General features: G+C 33.0%; 1 protein-coding gene and 1 long non-coding RNA gene across 3 annotated transcripts in view; one reads left to right on the top strand and one right to left on the bottom strand.

The window, feature by feature from the left end:
- Positions 1-2,874: 2,874 nt before the first annotated feature.
- rdgA (retinal degeneration A) overlaps positions 2,875-17,929 on the bottom strand; it is a 56,254-nt gene continuing 41,199 nt past the window's right edge. The window contains exons 2-19 of one of the 2 annotated variants that reach the window (XM_013319770.1): positions 13,738-13,882; positions 12,466-12,669; positions 10,448-10,537; positions 10,155-10,284; positions 9,776-10,082; positions 8,879-9,047; positions 8,430-8,646; positions 8,098-8,290; positions 7,884-7,986; positions 7,446-7,636; positions 6,519-6,616; positions 6,115-6,240; positions 5,622-5,907; positions 5,280-5,540; positions 4,193-4,240; positions 3,825-3,888; positions 3,248-3,569; positions 2,875-3,095 (exon numbers count right to left, since the gene is read on the bottom strand). In XM_013319770.1, the coding sequence (XP_013175224.1) occupies positions 3,046-3,095; positions 3,248-3,569; positions 3,825-3,888; positions 4,193-4,240; positions 5,280-5,540; positions 5,622-5,907; positions 6,115-6,240; positions 6,519-6,616; positions 7,446-7,636; positions 7,884-7,986; positions 8,098-8,290; positions 8,430-8,646; positions 8,879-9,047; positions 9,776-10,082; positions 10,155-10,284; positions 10,448-10,537; positions 12,466-12,669; positions 13,738-13,882 (3,004 nt within the window). In that variant the 3' untranslated portion in view covers positions 2,875-3,045. The remainder of the gene's footprint in view (positions 3,096-3,247; positions 3,570-3,824; positions 3,889-4,192; positions 4,241-5,279; positions 5,541-5,621; positions 5,908-6,114; positions 6,241-6,518; positions 6,617-7,445; positions 7,637-7,883; positions 7,987-8,097; positions 8,291-8,429; positions 8,647-8,878; positions 9,048-9,775; positions 10,083-10,154; positions 10,285-10,447; positions 10,538-12,465; positions 12,670-13,737; positions 13,883-17,929) is intronic. The other variant, XM_013319769.1, reaches the window with a different exon arrangement.
- On the top strand, positions 15,502-16,210 carry LOC106123442 (uncharacterized). The gene is made up of 2 exons (XR_001228167.1): positions 15,502-15,608; positions 15,915-16,210. It is a non-coding gene; the product is annotated as an uncharacterized LOC106123442 (long non-coding RNA).

Genomic DNA, 17,929 nt, shown 5'->3' on the forward strand with positions numbered 1-17,929 from the left:
TACTAAATTAAAATTGATACAACCAACTGAAAAAATTTAAAACTTACTGTCAATGAAAATGAAAATAATCATAAGATTTTTAAGCCTATGTTATAAGCAGTTGAATTTATGAAGGTTGTGTTCAAACACTTCAAAGTTATAATTTAGAATCGTAGCACTTCCCTTATAATATGCACAGATAGGATAGTACTAATAATTTGAAAATGGAATAAAATAAATTATAAAAAAAATGAAGTTTTGAACGCTTATTTCTTTGTCCTTGACTTTTAGTTGTTGAATTTTAAAACATACTGTACTATATTCTTTTGTTGCAATTGATTCAAATTGAAGCAAATACTAAATTGGATAAAATCGTCTTGATACTTACTTGTACTATTAGAAATCAATTTAACGAATGAAAAAATATTAAAATCATCATAATTTAAAAAATTTATGCTACATCAGAACGTTACAAATTATTTTCACTAGCGTTGTAAGGAATTCTAGATCAGTGTGAGAAATATATTTTCTAGTGATATAATATACGCTATGCCATTATTTAAGTAGAATTTGGTCGAGAAATATACTAGTGAGCTAATATATACATAAGAGATATACAATAACTCGAATGAAGGCCTCCAATACATTATGTACAAGGACTAGTAACATCTAATAGGAAAGTATCACTAGTGCTTAAGATTCTGCGGGGCTAGACAAAGTGCTTGCCTGATGCGACTCCATAACGAACTGGGAGTTTAGAAAAAGTACATTCCCTCCAAAGCGATTCCATTGCGAAGTTCAAAATTGTATGGAAATGACGCGCGTCACATGACTTATCGAAAGTTATTGTCAGTTCCATAAATTTTTTGAAGTTCGCTATGGAATCGCTTCGAAGCGAATGCACTGTCTAACCCCCCCCCCCCTCGCGCGAGAAAATCATTTGATCGAAAGTTAATGTCAGTTCTATGCATTTTTGAAGTTCGTTCTGTAATCGCTTCGAAGTGAAACCTATTTGTCTAGTCCCACTGTAGTTTAAATTGGCCTAAATACGTTGTATATATTAATATTAGTAACAGATTTCTGTACAATATTTGTGATTAAGGGTTGATTTTTTCAATAGATTTAATAATTATAAATAAAACTTTTAATATAATTATAAACAAGGTGTAATTTTTTTTTTGTCCAAACTTTTTAATGACCAAAGTGGTGCCATAGATTCACATATAAAACGATGTATACTATTATTTTTTTAATCAAAGTGAGATGCGATGTGAGATTCGTTGCTGATCAAAGTAATGATTTTTAGATTTCGTTGGGCACTAAAACTATATTAAAGATACGGAGATTTTTTATTTACAATAAAAGGACAAATCAAATTTCAAAATCAGATCTCAAGATGAAATTGCTACACGGATATATTTATTTCATGAATTGTTTATCAATGCCGTAATGATTCATACATCTACATATTGCTATTTCACTAATTTTCTCTAAATAATCTGAGACAACAATATGATTTATGTTTGGATATTGTGGCAATGGAAACTCGAAACATGTTCACTAGTTCAAGGACACGAAGTGAGGGAACATCAATCGTACTTACATTATAATGAACTAACTTTTTACATTACGATCAAATTTCTCACAGCTTTGTCTTTCATTGGTCGCTTATCAGCGAATAGTAAGAGTAAATTCGTTTTATACTAAAACTATTAGGTACATCATCTATAAGTAGAGGTAATTGCGTTACAGTCGTTATAATAAATTACATATAATGTTCAATTTGATCAAAATTTACGAGATAAAAAATATAAATACATTAATTGTGACAATGAGGCACTGAAATACTCTTTTGAAGGAATACAGAAGCTCGCAAAGTTTAGGAATGCGACATTTTAAAGTGAATGATGTCAAGAAAATATAGATCTTACAAGCCTGAGATCAAACTATCCAAAGATGTTGATTAAAATATATAAATAAATAGTTTGATAGGATATCGTTGGCAAATTCGAAATTGAATATATTGATAATAATAATTATGTAACACTTAACCTATTAAATTAAGCATATAAGTTGCTTTATTTTAAAGCAGATTAATATTAACGAGACCAAATTTTTGCAACTACAATTAAAACAATAGCAATAACGAGTGCTTTCAAATTGCTTTCGATTCTCACGCACGCACTACACAACCTTTACTGATGTCAAACGTAAGTTTCCACTATCCGAAACATTTACAAAAACATGTATGAAGAGCGAGAAGCTCTAATTTACAGAAGTAAATGAGCTCGCAACATATTTCTATGTAAACATTACGGGCAGTGTAATCTCACGATAAGACGCAACTTCGTCGTGAATTTTTATATTAAAGAATAAATAATTATTATGGATGTTATCACACTGTCTTATGTCTAGAATACGCAAATCAAGCGATTTAATCATTAGTTCGTCACTAAATGAAGAACAAAATCATTTTCGCCTAAGGCATATTAATATTCTTCGATTATTGGTGACAGGACAGTCATTTGAATTTAAAATCGTAAAATATGTACTTAAAATCCTCTACATATTATGTTATATTTTTAAGTCGGTTATAAATAACACTATCGCTCATACTTATAGTTAACTTAAAATTATTTAAATATTTTAATAAGATTTTTTTTAAATGTCACGTATTCTTTAAATTAAGGAAATATAAATCACTATTTTGTTTTCGACTAATTTAAAGACCATTAGAAAATTGTATTTCCGTGACATATGTCAAAGTTTTCTTTTCAATTGAGATTATAAATATAATTAATTTATACTATTATTTAAATTTTTATAATGAAATATCATAATTGCAATAATCTTAATTTTAAAAAGTTTAAAGAAAGATTATAATTTTACGTCAAAATGTCGAAATTATAATTATATTAAAAGTACAAATTTTGAATATCATATGGTTTGAGTATAATATTCAATATTTTAAGAGTCTTTAAGATATTATGTCTATCCTTGTACTTCTCGTGGTCATTACTCATAGCAACTGCATTTCAGATCTTTAATAAACGATATATTTAATTTTCATACTGCTGTTTCCAAGTCTTCAGAAACTAGTTGAAAATGTTCTTGGCCTGAAAAGAATATTATTTTACAAAATTTTACCAAAACGAAATTACAAATATTTGATTTTTAGTTAGTGGTAAACATTTATGTAATCTATATGGGATTTTGTGTTCAGTACAAATACAAAAATATAAAAAAACTGTGTTTTGGTTATACTGACTTTCTAAGTAAGCAGCTAAATCATGGTCTTCTGCGCGCAGAGCAAGATGTCGCGGTGTGAGGCCAGCGTGATCCTGGCGGGTTAAAGACGCCCCCCCTGCTACCAACATGCAGCAGATTGCCCGTCGCTTGTGAGCCGCCGCTTTGTGTAAGGCTGTCTGTCCACGTTCGTTGTCGCGCATGTTCAGTATAGCAGTGGGCGCGCACGCTATGAGATACTTTACAACCTCCTTGTTACCGTATCTCGCCGCTATATGGAGTGCGGTCTGACCTGTAGCGTCGATTGAAAGGAGCGAGTACCCGGCAGCATGAAGGTCTTTTACCTATTGAATAATGAACAAAGTTAAGCTTCATGTACCCATGGCACTTTCCTTATTAAGCATATTTTTCAAATACATGTAGTGGCGAGGCCTCTATTTGCATACGCAGGTATATAATCTTATCTTTTGGGTCTACGTATTACACATTACTCTTTTCAGTACAATTTTTTTAATAGATTATAAACATCGCTACGAACAGACTATGATAAAATAGCAGATAAAACAATGAAAACTGAATATAGCATAGCTTAGTCTTACCATCCTCAAATCTCCTACTTTAGCAGCTTTAAGAAGTGAATCAGATGTCTTTTCCAATAAATTTCTGGAACAATAAACAAGAAATAATGTAAATAGAATCTAAAAAACTGATAACTCAAAACTAGCGACATAATTAAAAATTATACATATTATAAAGTTATAATCAGACCATAATATCGCAGATATAATAAACATACTTTAAATGAATAAAAAAAAGTCCTTTGGAATACTTCGTAGCTATTAGTATTGTTCATATAATAATATTCATAATAAAACATTCCAATTGCCCTAAATTCCTGAGGAAACTAATATTACGATAATTTAAAAAAACAAAAGTAGTACTACCATGTAATTGAGAATCGTCTCACCTATAGCCAAATACTTCTTGATCAAGTCCGAACAGTTTTTCGTGTATGCTGCATGCAATAGAAGACGGAAGAAGATAGAGTGCAGATAGTCCAAACATGTGAACTACAGTCATAGCATCAGAAATATCTAATACTACTCTAGTATCATTTCTAGACAAATAAATAGTGAAGATAGTTATTTTTTTTTTGTTTATAAATATTAGCAGATTTTTGTTAATTCACTAATATTTCTTGTACCATTCCAACTAAGCTTTATGCTTGTGCTAGGACATGGTTACGACAATAGTCAAATGGCGGGATTGGAACCCCGACCATTTGACCGAGGACCGTCACCCTTAACCATTTGGCTATTGGCGCAATAAATTCAAATTATATATGCACATTATAAACACTCAACACAACATTATTTGTTATCTATTTCTTTCGTCAATACGTGCGTGCAATCTCTAAAATTTTGTGATTTATATTGCATCTCTATTGACATTAAAAAAAACGACAATTTGTTATCCACAATTCCATATAAGGGCAATGTTATTTAAAAAATATTTGTTGCTACCGCTAAACTAAATTTAATTTCTTTCAGATACAATGGTGCCTTTAAGAGTACTACAATGCTTTATCTATAAGAACTAATAAGTCACAATTAGTTTATCTAATAGTTACAGAATTATATAAATAAATTAATAAATAATACTATTATATAATAAATAATAAAATTATTAAATATACACTAAGGTCAATTCGAGTTAATTTGTTTAATTTAAATACTAATTTCCTATATAAGAAAAGTAGCATTTGATAATATGACATTGTTTATATCCTTAACTTACACACTGTCATTGATGAGATCAAATCCTTGTAAGATACTGAAAATAATGTTCATTTGTAAACAGGATTTTTTGATTTAAGTCCCAATAAATTTTACTTTCTCACAATAATAAATTGATCGAAGAACTTCAACAAACTTAGTAGAAAATATCGAATTACAAAAACAAATCAGATTTGTTATGATACCCATCATTACTGAGTGAAAGCTGTCAAAAATGGAATTGCCATTTGTAAAATATAAAAGTCAATTCAAACTTACGTCTTGAAGCGGGCTATTGAGTCACGAGTTGCCTCGGTTTCTTTGGCCGGTGGACTTGTACAAAGCGGCGGAGAGTTGGTATCCTGGGTGGATAGTTTGGGAGTGAGTGCTCGTGAGATGGGAGCTTTGGGTGAAGTGGAGAGCGATATCTTGGGCGCGTTGAGTGCAGGAGAAGAGGGCGCAGTGGCTGCGGCAGAGGGCGGCGTCTGCGGGCTCTGCTGTTCGTCCGATGTTCTTGCAGGACTCCCCAAACCAGATTCACTACACCAAGAATGTGTAAAAAAGGTTAAATAGAAACACTCGGAACTATGAGTATTAGTAAATAAACATCTCCTTTAATACCTCGCATGTGATTCCGGAACATCCAAGGATACGCCAGCACTAGGGGTGTCAACGCTCTGTGATATGTCCAGCGAGACCGAGAGTCCGGTAGTGGTGTCCAGTGATACGGATGGTCCGGTGCGGTCGAAGGACGGCGTGGCGGTGGTGTCCGGATGCGCCGTGCTCTCCGTGTCCGGAGTCTGAGGTGCCGCGTCCAGTATGTAGATATTTTCATGGCCGATGTCAGTCGCGTAATGGAGATTCTCTTGAGCCTTATCTATCCGAAAGAAGCGTTCAGCTGTCACCGCTGCAATAGAAAATAAAAGATTTTTCTTTCCTTCAACTGTCTTTATTATCTTTTTAAAATTACAAAAAAATTATTTACTTATTATTAAACTTCGAATTAAAAAAAATGATTTAAAGTTATTTGATGTAAGATTTATATATATTTAAGTACACGACCGACTTATAGGGTAACGACCGACTTTTCCGAGGTAAAAGTGAGAAAACTCACAGTCAACAAACCACCAATCGACAATGCTCGAGTACGCTTGAGATTCTTTGATCATGTTTTGTATCAGAGAACGCATCTGCTCCAAGTCAGCCGATGGATTTACTTCTAAAGTGCCAATACGATCCGCTGTAAAGATGAGAAATAAAACATTAAAAATGTAGTTCAATCCGTACAATGAAATATAAAAAAATACTACGTCTAAAATAATTTCTAAATATACATTTCTAGAAAGTTTCCTTGCGTTGTTCGAAACGTATAAAAAAAGTCACATTTCATACAAACAAAGCCTAAATCACTGAAAATAGTTATTTTTCTAATACTAAATAGGATTATTTTTTTTTACTGACGTCTTTTGTTTAATATATTTGTAAGCAAAAGGAGATTTGCAAAGTTGTTGTTAGTACCTGTGTTTGCAAGGAGTTCTTTATCGTAGTGGTGCCTCTCGTAATCGGCCATTGTAATGAGATTCACAGTGAGCGATAATTTATCTAACGTCGTTTGTCTGTAAAAATTTGTTATCATTTTAAAGACGTTTTTAATTTAAAGTAATATAATAATTGTATATTTCATAAAAAGACTGAGAATATTTTAAATTCATTATTTTATTCTTACTTTTATTAAATTTATTATTCAATGCTATAATTAAGAATTTATTAAAATATTTCACTAAAGACTCAATATATAGATTAATTTTAGAAATTCCAATCATGAATCAGTAGATATTTTTTTTACCAGCAGTAATATACTAGAATCATATTAAGAATGTTTAAATGAAGTCTTTTTACGCCTTTTAATTTTAATAAATTGTTTTATAAGTTATTTTATCCAAGAAAAATATAAACTGTAATATAAGAGACAGTAATAAAAGATAACATTGATTTATCATTTCAACAATTCAAATTTATTTCTGTATTCTTCTATGTTAAATATTGAAGTATTATAAATATTGCCCTTTAGTGTGTCCGTTATCAAGTGACAAACGGTCGACGAGGGACTTGTTTTGCGATACTCAGTCAATTTTCTAGAATATATTTATGTATCGCCGTCATATTTGTTCACGTTCAAAACACTCATCTATCACGGTGTCATTTTCAAAGCATTTATATCTAAATATTTAACGTGTAACTTTGAACTTTGATCTAAACATTAATCAACTAACTATGGGTCTACTGTCGAAATACTGGTATGAAACAAATTGTCAATCATTATCTTATAAAAAAAAAACAGAGACATTGGTTTCAATACAAGAATCTCGAGAGTGTTACGGTAACATGCTAATTCTGTCGCATGCGAAGTTAGTATTAAAATGTTAATTATAATTGTTTACTCACGGAGCTAGAACTCTGCCGGGCTTTTTCTTAGCGAGCATAATCGCTTGGTTCAGTATCGAAAGTGTAATGACCGAGGGCGCCAACCGACATGCCTCCCCGTCCACTTGCATTGGTATAACTTTAGTTGTCACAATTTTTGCTGTTTTGCATTGTGTTATACAAGTCCCGTGACCTCCAGCTTGTAGTAGAGGCTGTAAATTAATATTTTATTTAAATAAATTAAAAAAAATTATCTAGAAGATAAAGAATATGATCCTATATAGTAAGGAAACATATTCAAAATAAACCCGGATAATTTAAAAATAGTCGATACTAGTAACAATTTAATTAGACCACACTAGACTTGCCAAACAGAAATGCTTGTTATAACTTCATAGGATTATGGTGTACGTTCTCTTAGTGAATAAACAATTTGAAAGGATAATTATTTATACGTACCAATTGATAGGTGGTTAAACCTACAACTTCTATTAACCCGTCCTCAGTGGACGGTTCATGTGCCCCTCCCGATTTGTTCCAAGGATGTGTTCCACCGCCGTAACTAAAATACAATAATACTGAAAGTGTCTAACATAACATGATATATAAAGACATAATAAATCAAAAGAAAGGAGAATTTTAACATAGCATGTAATTTAATTTCAATTAATACCTTGGAATGTTTAAGAACACAATTGCGTGCACTTTATGTTCGCGGAGCACGTGCGTGAGGTCCTTTCCATCGCACTCCATAGTGACAAACTCCGCGAGACCCTTCCATTTGCGCTGCATGAGGTCTTTACCGCCTGCCGTGCCGTAAAACAGCTTGTTCCTGATACGTGAGTTAAATTTCTCCGGGTGAGCCTCTAAAACAAAACAAAAATATTAAAAACCGTATACTAAAAGTAATTTTAATAAATTACTATCAATTACAAAACTACCGACTACAAAATCGGAAAATATTAAAGCGCCTGTTAGAAAATAATGGTTATTTTTTAAACACACCTCTAGCTTCATGGAATTCTAAGGCGATATGAGCATCAACGCCGAAAGAGAAGTAGTTGTTGACAACGTTAAGAGGTAAGTCAGGTTTTGCGTTACTCGTGTCTTCGCCAGATGCCGCTGCGTTCGGCTCCACAGTGAGCTGCCATCGGTCTAGCAGAACAGTATCACTCTCGCCGATATGCGCCAGTATTTTTGAAATCGGTTCATCTTCATAACCCTAATAAAAATAAAAAAAATATATTTTTCAATTATAAACTACTTTATTTTTCATTAACACCATTACCGAATTCGAAACTCATAATTACGAAAATTAAAGTGCAACGCTGGTAACTAACGTCTCTCACCACAAAATGAGTTTGCATTAATCTGATTTCATTAGTAAATAAAATTTGTATGTTTTCATCCATAGGAAGATTTGATTACAACATAATAAATGATCGAGACATTACCCCACCCCATCCCAATGCCCGTGCGAGGTCATTGCCGGTGCCGAGGGGAAGTACGCCGACGGCAGGCCGCGAGCCGATGCGATCAAGCACGCTCAACACCCAGCCCACCGTGCCGTCTCCGCCACATGCCAGCACGCGTAGGTTCGGAACTTTGCGGAACATCTCCAGACTGGTAACAAACAAAAATTACAGTATAATTGAATTTAAAATTTGTATCATTGGATCATTAGAAACTAATACAAAATGAGTTTATAAAAGTCATAGTCAATTTAAAAAGCATTTATACTTTCTCACACAAGTCACTTAACAAATTTACTATATGAAGAAGCAATATATCAGTGAGATATAGGTATATCGTCAATTTCAATTTACTTGTTACAGACAAGGCGTGGGTAGAACAATAACTCATAAAATCAATTTATTATTTGGTGAGGTTAAACAGCCGCAGTGAAACTTTAAGATTAATAGTTGGCGAGTATACAGTTCACTCGTAATAATTCTAATTGATCGATGAAGAGAGCTTCAGGGACACTCGATAGATGAATCGGATCGACTACCAATTCTCATTAACTGAACAATCTCAGATCGTTTTATTAAGCCATGGATTGGCGCAGCGAGCTCTCAAGATTTAAATCGCTCTTTGCTATTGCATTCCTCAGCAACGAAACGAAAGGATAGAGGACGTTAGCGTTCAATTTCTCATCGTGTTTTTGTTAATTAGCTACAGTTGAAGTTTTATACTAAATTCATTCCAATCCATAATCTCTAGTTATTTTTAAATGTAATTTTTTCGTCTTCATAGACTCAGTTTAATACTGTTAAGGAACTATCTCTGAAACTGAAAATATTATACTGTAACGTTTTGAAAGCATTTTTTAATAATAAAATAATATTTACCCTGGTCCGGGTCCACCTTGGGTCAGATCGAAAACTTGACGTGGATTCAACAGCCATTGGAACTTTTGCAACAATTTAACACCCTGATTGCCTCCACTTTTCGGATTGATAAAAACTAAGACCGGCTTCACATTAGTGGTCGGTATCGGCTTGATAACAAATGGCTTGTGTTCATTCTTTGAGTCTTTGCCTTTCTTCTTCGATGCGCTTTTCTTTTTAGGCGATTTTCTCAAAGACGATTTGAAGCTTCCCTTTCTTGGTAACTTCACAATCCATGAAGGTGGGACTATTATATTGGACTGAGAGCCTTAAATAATGTAATTAGTTAAAGATATGTAATGATTTAAAAAAGTTTAGTATATTGCAATTCTTTCTTTACCTAATGAGCATTCTTCTCCTATTCTTTGAAGGTTAAAACAGCTTTCTTTATTGTGGTACGCGTCTTTACACCAGGAGCAACTTAGTGCTACTATTTCTTTCGAACTAAATGATAACTTTGCTTGTAACGACTGAAATCAAATGATGCATTTAATAAGGAGATTACACTATAACTTGTATTAATCTTGATTATTTCATTGATGTCAAATAGCACTATTAAAAACAATAAAATGCAAACAACAAGCAAAGCACCAATGTGTTTGCGGTAGGCGGCAACACATTGATTATACCCACACGATCAGTGTTATCATTGGCTACTTCCATAGCCTTGTCTACAGAAGATTGTTTTGTTATGCACCACCCACAGCAACTGCGCCGGTAAGACTGGGACAACAGAACAACCATGCAACAAACATGCAAAATTAATAAAAACAAACATAACTAAATGCATAAACCAAAATTATAAACATCCGAATACGAAATAAAAATTATAACACTCCATACATGTAAACTTAAAAGACAGTTATTTTCAAAACATAATTAACAGTATACTTATTAATTAATTTTAACTAAGGTTAAGTATAAAACAAATAAAAATAAACATTATTTTAACAGCATTAGTGTGTGCGAAATGTCTTTGTGATATGATGGTAAATTACTTATGCAAATAACAATACTCTACTCTGTCATTCTGATTGTAACCCTTCTAAATTGTGAGTTGTTTACGATTCTTGTTTCAGAATAAAATATTATGTATATTGCCTTTATTCAAAGTAGAATTATAATTTCAATTCTATTCCATAAGCCATCATTCTATAATATAACGTACTTAGAAAACTAAACATTTACTAGCTCGTATCGTTACTATAAGTACTAAATAATAAAGCATACTGGCACGTACATGAAGCCATGGAAACACGCTCAAACATTACACAAAAAAAAATATAGAAAAAAATGTACTCCACAAATGTAGCCTAGCCGTGTTTAAATATGCATGCGCCATGCGTGCAATATGCTAACACGTCATTAAAAATGAAACTTTAATTTTGCGTTGTAGAGCTTTGGCAGCACGTGCCGTGTCGCATGCGACGTAAATGCAAATGATTTCAAAATAAAGAAAACGTGGGCGCCCAAAGGTCTTGTGGGGGTGAACGATAAAAGGGAGGGCGGTACTAGCAGGGTGACGCGACTTAATGTTTCTATTCGCTCATTCATAATCGAAACGACAAACAAATTTTATGAGCATGTAACTCAGTACCAATCAACATGAGTCTGGTTTTATTATATCGCATTATATCAAGTGTTTTCACTTCTATATAGTAAACAGGTCCTCAAACGAGGAAAAACCATTAAATAGCCTTGACTTTTAAATGCTTGTATTAAACCTGATTAACCAGATCATAATGTTGCTAAGATACTGTTCTTGTATTGTTGTATACAAGCAATATTTCTATAAGCAAACTAGTTTATAATTCCTTACGATAATCGTTCTTAACAAAGCATTTAACATAATATGATTTTTTTAACAATGATACTTTAATTACATGCAAAAAGAACGGTCTTTGTATTTGTCATGTTTTCACGAATTTACCACTTAACAGGTTTACTATGACAAAGAGATTCGTTTTTTTTTCGTTAGTTAATTTTGCTGACCAGTATTTTACCAAAATATGTAATTGAAGACCAAGGCTTGACCAAATCAAGTTTAAGGAAGACAGTAATGAACCTCGACATTTTGGTTAAATTTAATAAATAATTTCACTTTGCCAATTTTGTCAAAGGTCAGATTCATGTATGTCCATTCATTTTAATGATCGAGGATATAAAAACATGGTAGGTCATGATGAAATTTCAAGTGATTATGGACATTTGTACTTCATCAACTTGATATGGACACAGTAGTTGTCTTGAAACTTAAAATTTTATCAATAGTTGATAGCCCTTGTCATTTACTAAGTAAGAGTGGTTTGTAATGATTTTCTTTTGATGTAATAAAAATAAATTTAACAGAATTGCAGTACTTATTTGCTTTTAGTATTAACTACTGAATATTTAATCTAATTGCCCGATTTAATGTTAACGTCGTTTTCTGCAACTAAGGAATTAGCATGTTGTGATTTGGCAACGTTGAATCTTCGTTAAAGACATCTAACAGCAATGTTATACATGAGTTAAATTATTTAGTTACAATTAAAACACAGTGCCAAATTAATGACGAGTTAGCATAATGTTAGCATGGCATATATTTAGTTGCTATTGAAAACTGCAAGGTGCGTTACCTAATACAAAAGTCAAACGTCAGTTGCACTTACCTTGCCGCAAGCTTTGCACTTGCCCTTTTCAGATCTCCGGTGCACCCAATGGTGGTGAGTGAGGGTCTGTTCGCGGTACTGACGCACGCCTACGTCCCTGAAGGTCGGCTTGCAGGTGAACTGCATCCGGTCCATAAGGATGTCGATGCATGCTGTATGAGCGACAATCTTGCACGCCGAACATTTCATGCGAGATCCATGTTTCTATTGAAATAAAAGTTGGTTAAAGAAATTTGTAACTTATATTTTGACTGAAATGGAATCAGATAAAATTAAGCAAATGTATACTTAAAAAAATTGGCACTTGAACGTATAGTCTGAAAATCTAACCCGGGGTTTTTCTCTTACTGTTACTTGTTTTGTTACTCTTATACGTAATAAGGGATAGGGATTCTACAAGAACAAATAGAAGGTAAGTGATCTACATTTATATAATTTATATTTTCCCGTATGTTTATTTAAGTAATAATAAGCGACAAGAATCTTCACAAAGGTAAATCTACTGTATAATTTAATTTTAAAACATGTTTTTTATAGCATGTAATATAAAGGTAATATGATGTGGCTGAAACGTCTAAAGTAAATTAAGTTTTATGAAGAGATGTGAACTTATTTTGTCACATGTTATAAATTATTTAATAGCAAAGCCACCTCGGCTTTAACATCTATTTTATTAAAACCTATTTATTTTACCGTTTTCCACATTTATTATAACATTTTACGTAAAAAGAAAAGAGTTTAATATACTAAATTTTCACATTTCTATGTACCTGAGGATTCTTCCTCAGGTAAGTATCTTGGCTACAAAAAAACATAATTTCAATACAAATCGTTTTCCTATTTCTAAATGACGAGGGTGGTTAAAATGTCGGAAAACGTAAACCGCCGGCGATTAGTTAATAATTGTCGCTATAAACTCAAAGCCAGCCTTTTGTCGCATCGACAGTGACAGGTCATCGCTGCGGCAATGGCCGTGGGCTCCCTCATTAATCTTACATTCAACTAACGACATGTCTACCAACAGCTATATAATAGACTCGAACTTGGTAATTGCTGTTGTGGAAATTGTAATTTTCTCCGCCCCAAATAGAATACGCTGGTTCACCGAGGAATTCGTTTTATCTTGAATTTGCCGCATAAATTGTTTAATAAGCAATTCATGGCAGAAAATTATAAATTTAACGTCGTCTACTTTTTTAAATAGTGTGTTCCATTGATCAGATACCGCTTCAAATCTCTTTAAACAAAATCAGTAATATGAGTAGGGTGTACCTGACAATCGGCATCACCGACGTAGCAGCAGTCGCCGGATACGGATGTGGGCGACCAGAGGTGCTCTCCGCTGACGGCCGTGTCCGACCAGTCGGGCGTAGCACGCAGAACACGCGCGCCCGCCGCCGGACCCTCGCTGCTGCGTCTACGACAAATATACAACTCAATTACCATTTAGATTACAAAAATACATTGTTTTAATGTAATGTTAATTAAAATACACTGTTCTAATTTACACACCAGCCTCTATGAGTCGTAATCCTTTACAAATCCTTCAGCACAGTTCATTTTGTAAAACGCCTTGGTTTTATTTTATGAATATACAATCATAATAGTAAATGTTCATTTAGATTTTTTGTTTATCCGCTCAGTAGTAATTTTTACTAATAAAAAGTTGTCGACTGATGACATTGGAGTATTTTGATACTTGATCTACTCGTAAAAGTACCTATCATATGGTTAAACTAGTTTGGAAAAGTTATTGGACAGAAAAGGATATAAAATATAAAAAAGTAACTCCCCATTACTTTTGCGATAACGTTCTGTGAACAAGTTTAGGGTCTACAGAAATTATGCAGATGAGAAAGAGTAAATTTAATTTATATTGGACCCTTTACTTTTACAAATGTTCGTATTCGAAACGGCAATTTTATGAAACGAGTCCTCGTTATCATACTTTATAGTTCGTTTTTGATTTGGAGATTTATATGTAAACATATTTTTTTGATAAAATAGAACCTATTTTTGGGATATAACAATCAATAAAATGCGAAAGAAATTAATTTAACCTGTCAAACACAGTTTGATAAGAATGATTGAATTCTATAAACTTTATCACTGAACATTATTTCGAAATGCAAAAATAGACTAAATTTTGAAATGCTTTTTTGTACCCATTTTATGTTTTGCTAAAAGTTTAATGGACATGATATTAAAAAAAAACAACATATACAGCCAATCCTGGGTAAAGAATATTAATTGTTCTAGACACGTATTATGGATATAATACTGGTCATTCATTCGTGTTATATATGACTTCTATTTACTTATAATATCTTAGCATTACTTACAATTGTAATTAACTCTTTTATGTATATAACATAATTTATAAGGGGCCGATACAAAAGCCCTGGTAATTATTTGCTCCAACCATGGTATTTCGCAGTCGGTATGCATTTGTATTTTTAGGCGTTTACATTATTAATGATATTTACAACATTCGATTTTTGTTAAGTATATTATTAATGACTAAGTTAAATATAATTTTTATATATAAACAGCTGTTCACCACTTAAATTGATGACGTTCTTGTGACAAAAATATTTATAAGTGTCAAAGACAAAGACTGTTGTTCTGAATCAAATATAAGAGAAAAGGTAACATATCTCGGTAAGGACCGTTACTTCGAGGAATTGCTGGAGATTATAATTTTTGATTTATTCAGGACCCAACAAGTCTTTCCGCTCGGTTAAAACATTCATGTGTTCACGAATTCATCTTGGATTTACAGAAATTCTGAAATTCTCCATGCGTGTTAAATGTCGAAAACGTTATAATAAAACAAGGTGATTTTTAGAAATAAATATTTCTGGAACAGAAAATATCTGTTACTAAAAAGGTCACATTTATTTAAGTTCAAACTCCATGCATGGCATCAAATAGGTAAACTGCGTTACGAACCTGGTGGTATAAAAATTTTAAAATAGAAAAGAACAAGAAAAAGAATAATAAAAAAATTCAAATGCGTTTGTTCATTTTCCATATTTCCTCAGTCGCTAATTATCCGTCACAGTAAAAACATTAGCAGTAAAATATATAAAAATTGAAAATTTTTTCAAAAGTAAAACATCATTCCTTTTTCTTTAAGTCATGTAAGGGTTATTTAACTTTTACTATTTACTACAAATTGCAATTGAATAATGTAATTGAAATGTTTTACGATGATTAAGTAAATGTGTTTTAAATGTGTGAAAGATTTGTCTCGAGAATAATCTGGAAGACAATTGATTCCTGTCTCAAAGTCCTCATCCTCATATTTGAGGGTCTTGACCACCGCCGTTCGAATCCGATTCATCTAATCGCTCCAGATTTGTATGCGCTAGTTCTTCGGGCTTCCTACACGCCAGAACTGGTGAGCACTATTTTATAGAATTTTACTAAGTTTGGTTTGTTTTTAGTTTCAGATATTCTGTAAAAATGGAATGCGCTCACTGCAACCGTACCATGGATGGCTGCGCGTCTATCAAGTGTAGCCTTTGCGCCTCACAGTTCCACCTGGAGTGCATCAGCAGTGAGACGCTGGTGCCCAGCACGAACAATTGGTGTTGCTGCAAGTGTAGGCCCCTCAGTACCAACGTGTTAGCGACCAGTGCCGTAGAGAACATCATCAAAGTATAAATTCTAGTGACGTCAATCGTGTTTTGGTACCAGTGTTATGTTCAGTCTTAATAAAGTGTAACGTTTCTAAGTTTAATTTTTTTTTCGTAACCTAGTGTCTTCTACTTGGTAAGATTTTGTCAATGTTAGGTCCAGAACCATTAGCGATTACTTATATTGAAATATGAAGTTTCAAAGGTAGGTGTTTGGTCGTGTTCACAAAGATTCTTAATCTATTTATCCAGAGTTCTTAAGAATACACAAAGAATGTTTCGAGCGTAGTTTTTCACTTATCAACGAGATAGTTTCTCTGACAGTATATGAGAAAAGGAACACTTTAGTAGAAATTCTTATTCAATAAAAATTATCAATTTTTAGATCGGCATTTTTGATCGTGGTCTTTTCCTAAATATTCTTAGTAAACATCACGGAAGATTTATGTAAAAATGTATGGAATTTTATGTAGGCTTTCTGTGAATTGAAAATAAAAATATTTGATAAGCTTTGTCGTTGAGCAAGTTACATCATTTTAATATAATTACTAAAGAACTTAAGTTTGTTATGTACATTTTGCTATATCCGTGTTTCAAGATAATTCCAAGTATTATTTATTGATGAAGATAAAATGGCTAATTGTATAACTTTACAAATAGAATTAAATATTTTCCTTATACTTGAACTTTGTATATCATGGATATCTGAGTATACATACTATTAATACAAGTGCTCATGTGTCCAATGTTTATTGATTTTAATAAATTGAAAATGATGGTACACTGTTTTATGAGGGTCTCCCAACATTAATAACTTTATCTCGCGGCTTTATCTAAATACGTGACAGTCAAGTATCAAGCCAAATGAGATAATAATTCCCATTGGGCCTATTGATTGAGTAGACCGATCGGCCTAGTGGGAAACCCCCAGATTTTTTGTCGAAACACCTAAACAAAATATATTTTTAGACTTCTCTCGATTCTCTTTGCAAAAAACAGATACAGGGGAGTAAAACTGCGTTTTCCTTACTATAGATGTCAGCATGATCAAGAGGGGAAGTATAGAAAAGGATATCTAAACCTTGTATAAGTCGAACTAAATTATGACAGCTCACCAGCGCCCCTTTGTCAACGTCAAAATATGACACGATATATAAACAGTTGCTGTCAAACCATTTTCTTCTCATGTCATTTGCTATGTCTAAGAAGTTTTTATATATATTATGACAGAACCAACCGTAATAACGGGGCCTCTCACCGGTTCAGATATCCTTGTTTGACTAAATATACCAAATACATACAAAAACACTTTATTTTATACGCAAAGTATAAAGTAGTCTATACAATGTAGTCATACGAACGACTTTCGCCAATTTTCATTTAGAAAATTTAAAAATAAATGACTTGTGTAAGATAGTTTATAAATTTTTATAACAACATATAAACAGCTCACTAGTGACGCCAACGCCACCTACTTAACGATTTCAAGTTTCCCCTATACGGGACGCACAAAAAAGGATGTTTCTCCTTCCTATGGGTCTCCCGCTCCGTCAAATCCACCGGCCCTAACTATCCCTTTATATACTATGATGTATATATAACAGATTCCGTCCTAAGCTTTAGATTTAAATGTGAAAATTACATATTCAGCGGCGGGAGTGTTGTTCCGCCGCACGCCGCACGCCGCACAGTGGCGCCAGTAAGCAATTCCGAGATAATCTCTACATTTAACTGTAGCCGTGGCCTTTGAGGGAGGGAAGTGGTTGTGCTTGAAAAAAGGAAAAGGAACCCCGAGATCTTTAATCAGTTCTTACTTTAGGGTT

Source organism: Papilio xuthus, unplaced genomic scaffold, assembly GCF_000836235.2.
Source record: "Papilio xuthus unplaced genomic scaffold, Pxut_1.1 DF826115.1, whole genome shotgun sequence".
Taxonomy (NCBI): domain Eukaryota; kingdom Metazoa; phylum Arthropoda; class Insecta; order Lepidoptera; family Papilionidae; genus Papilio; species Papilio xuthus.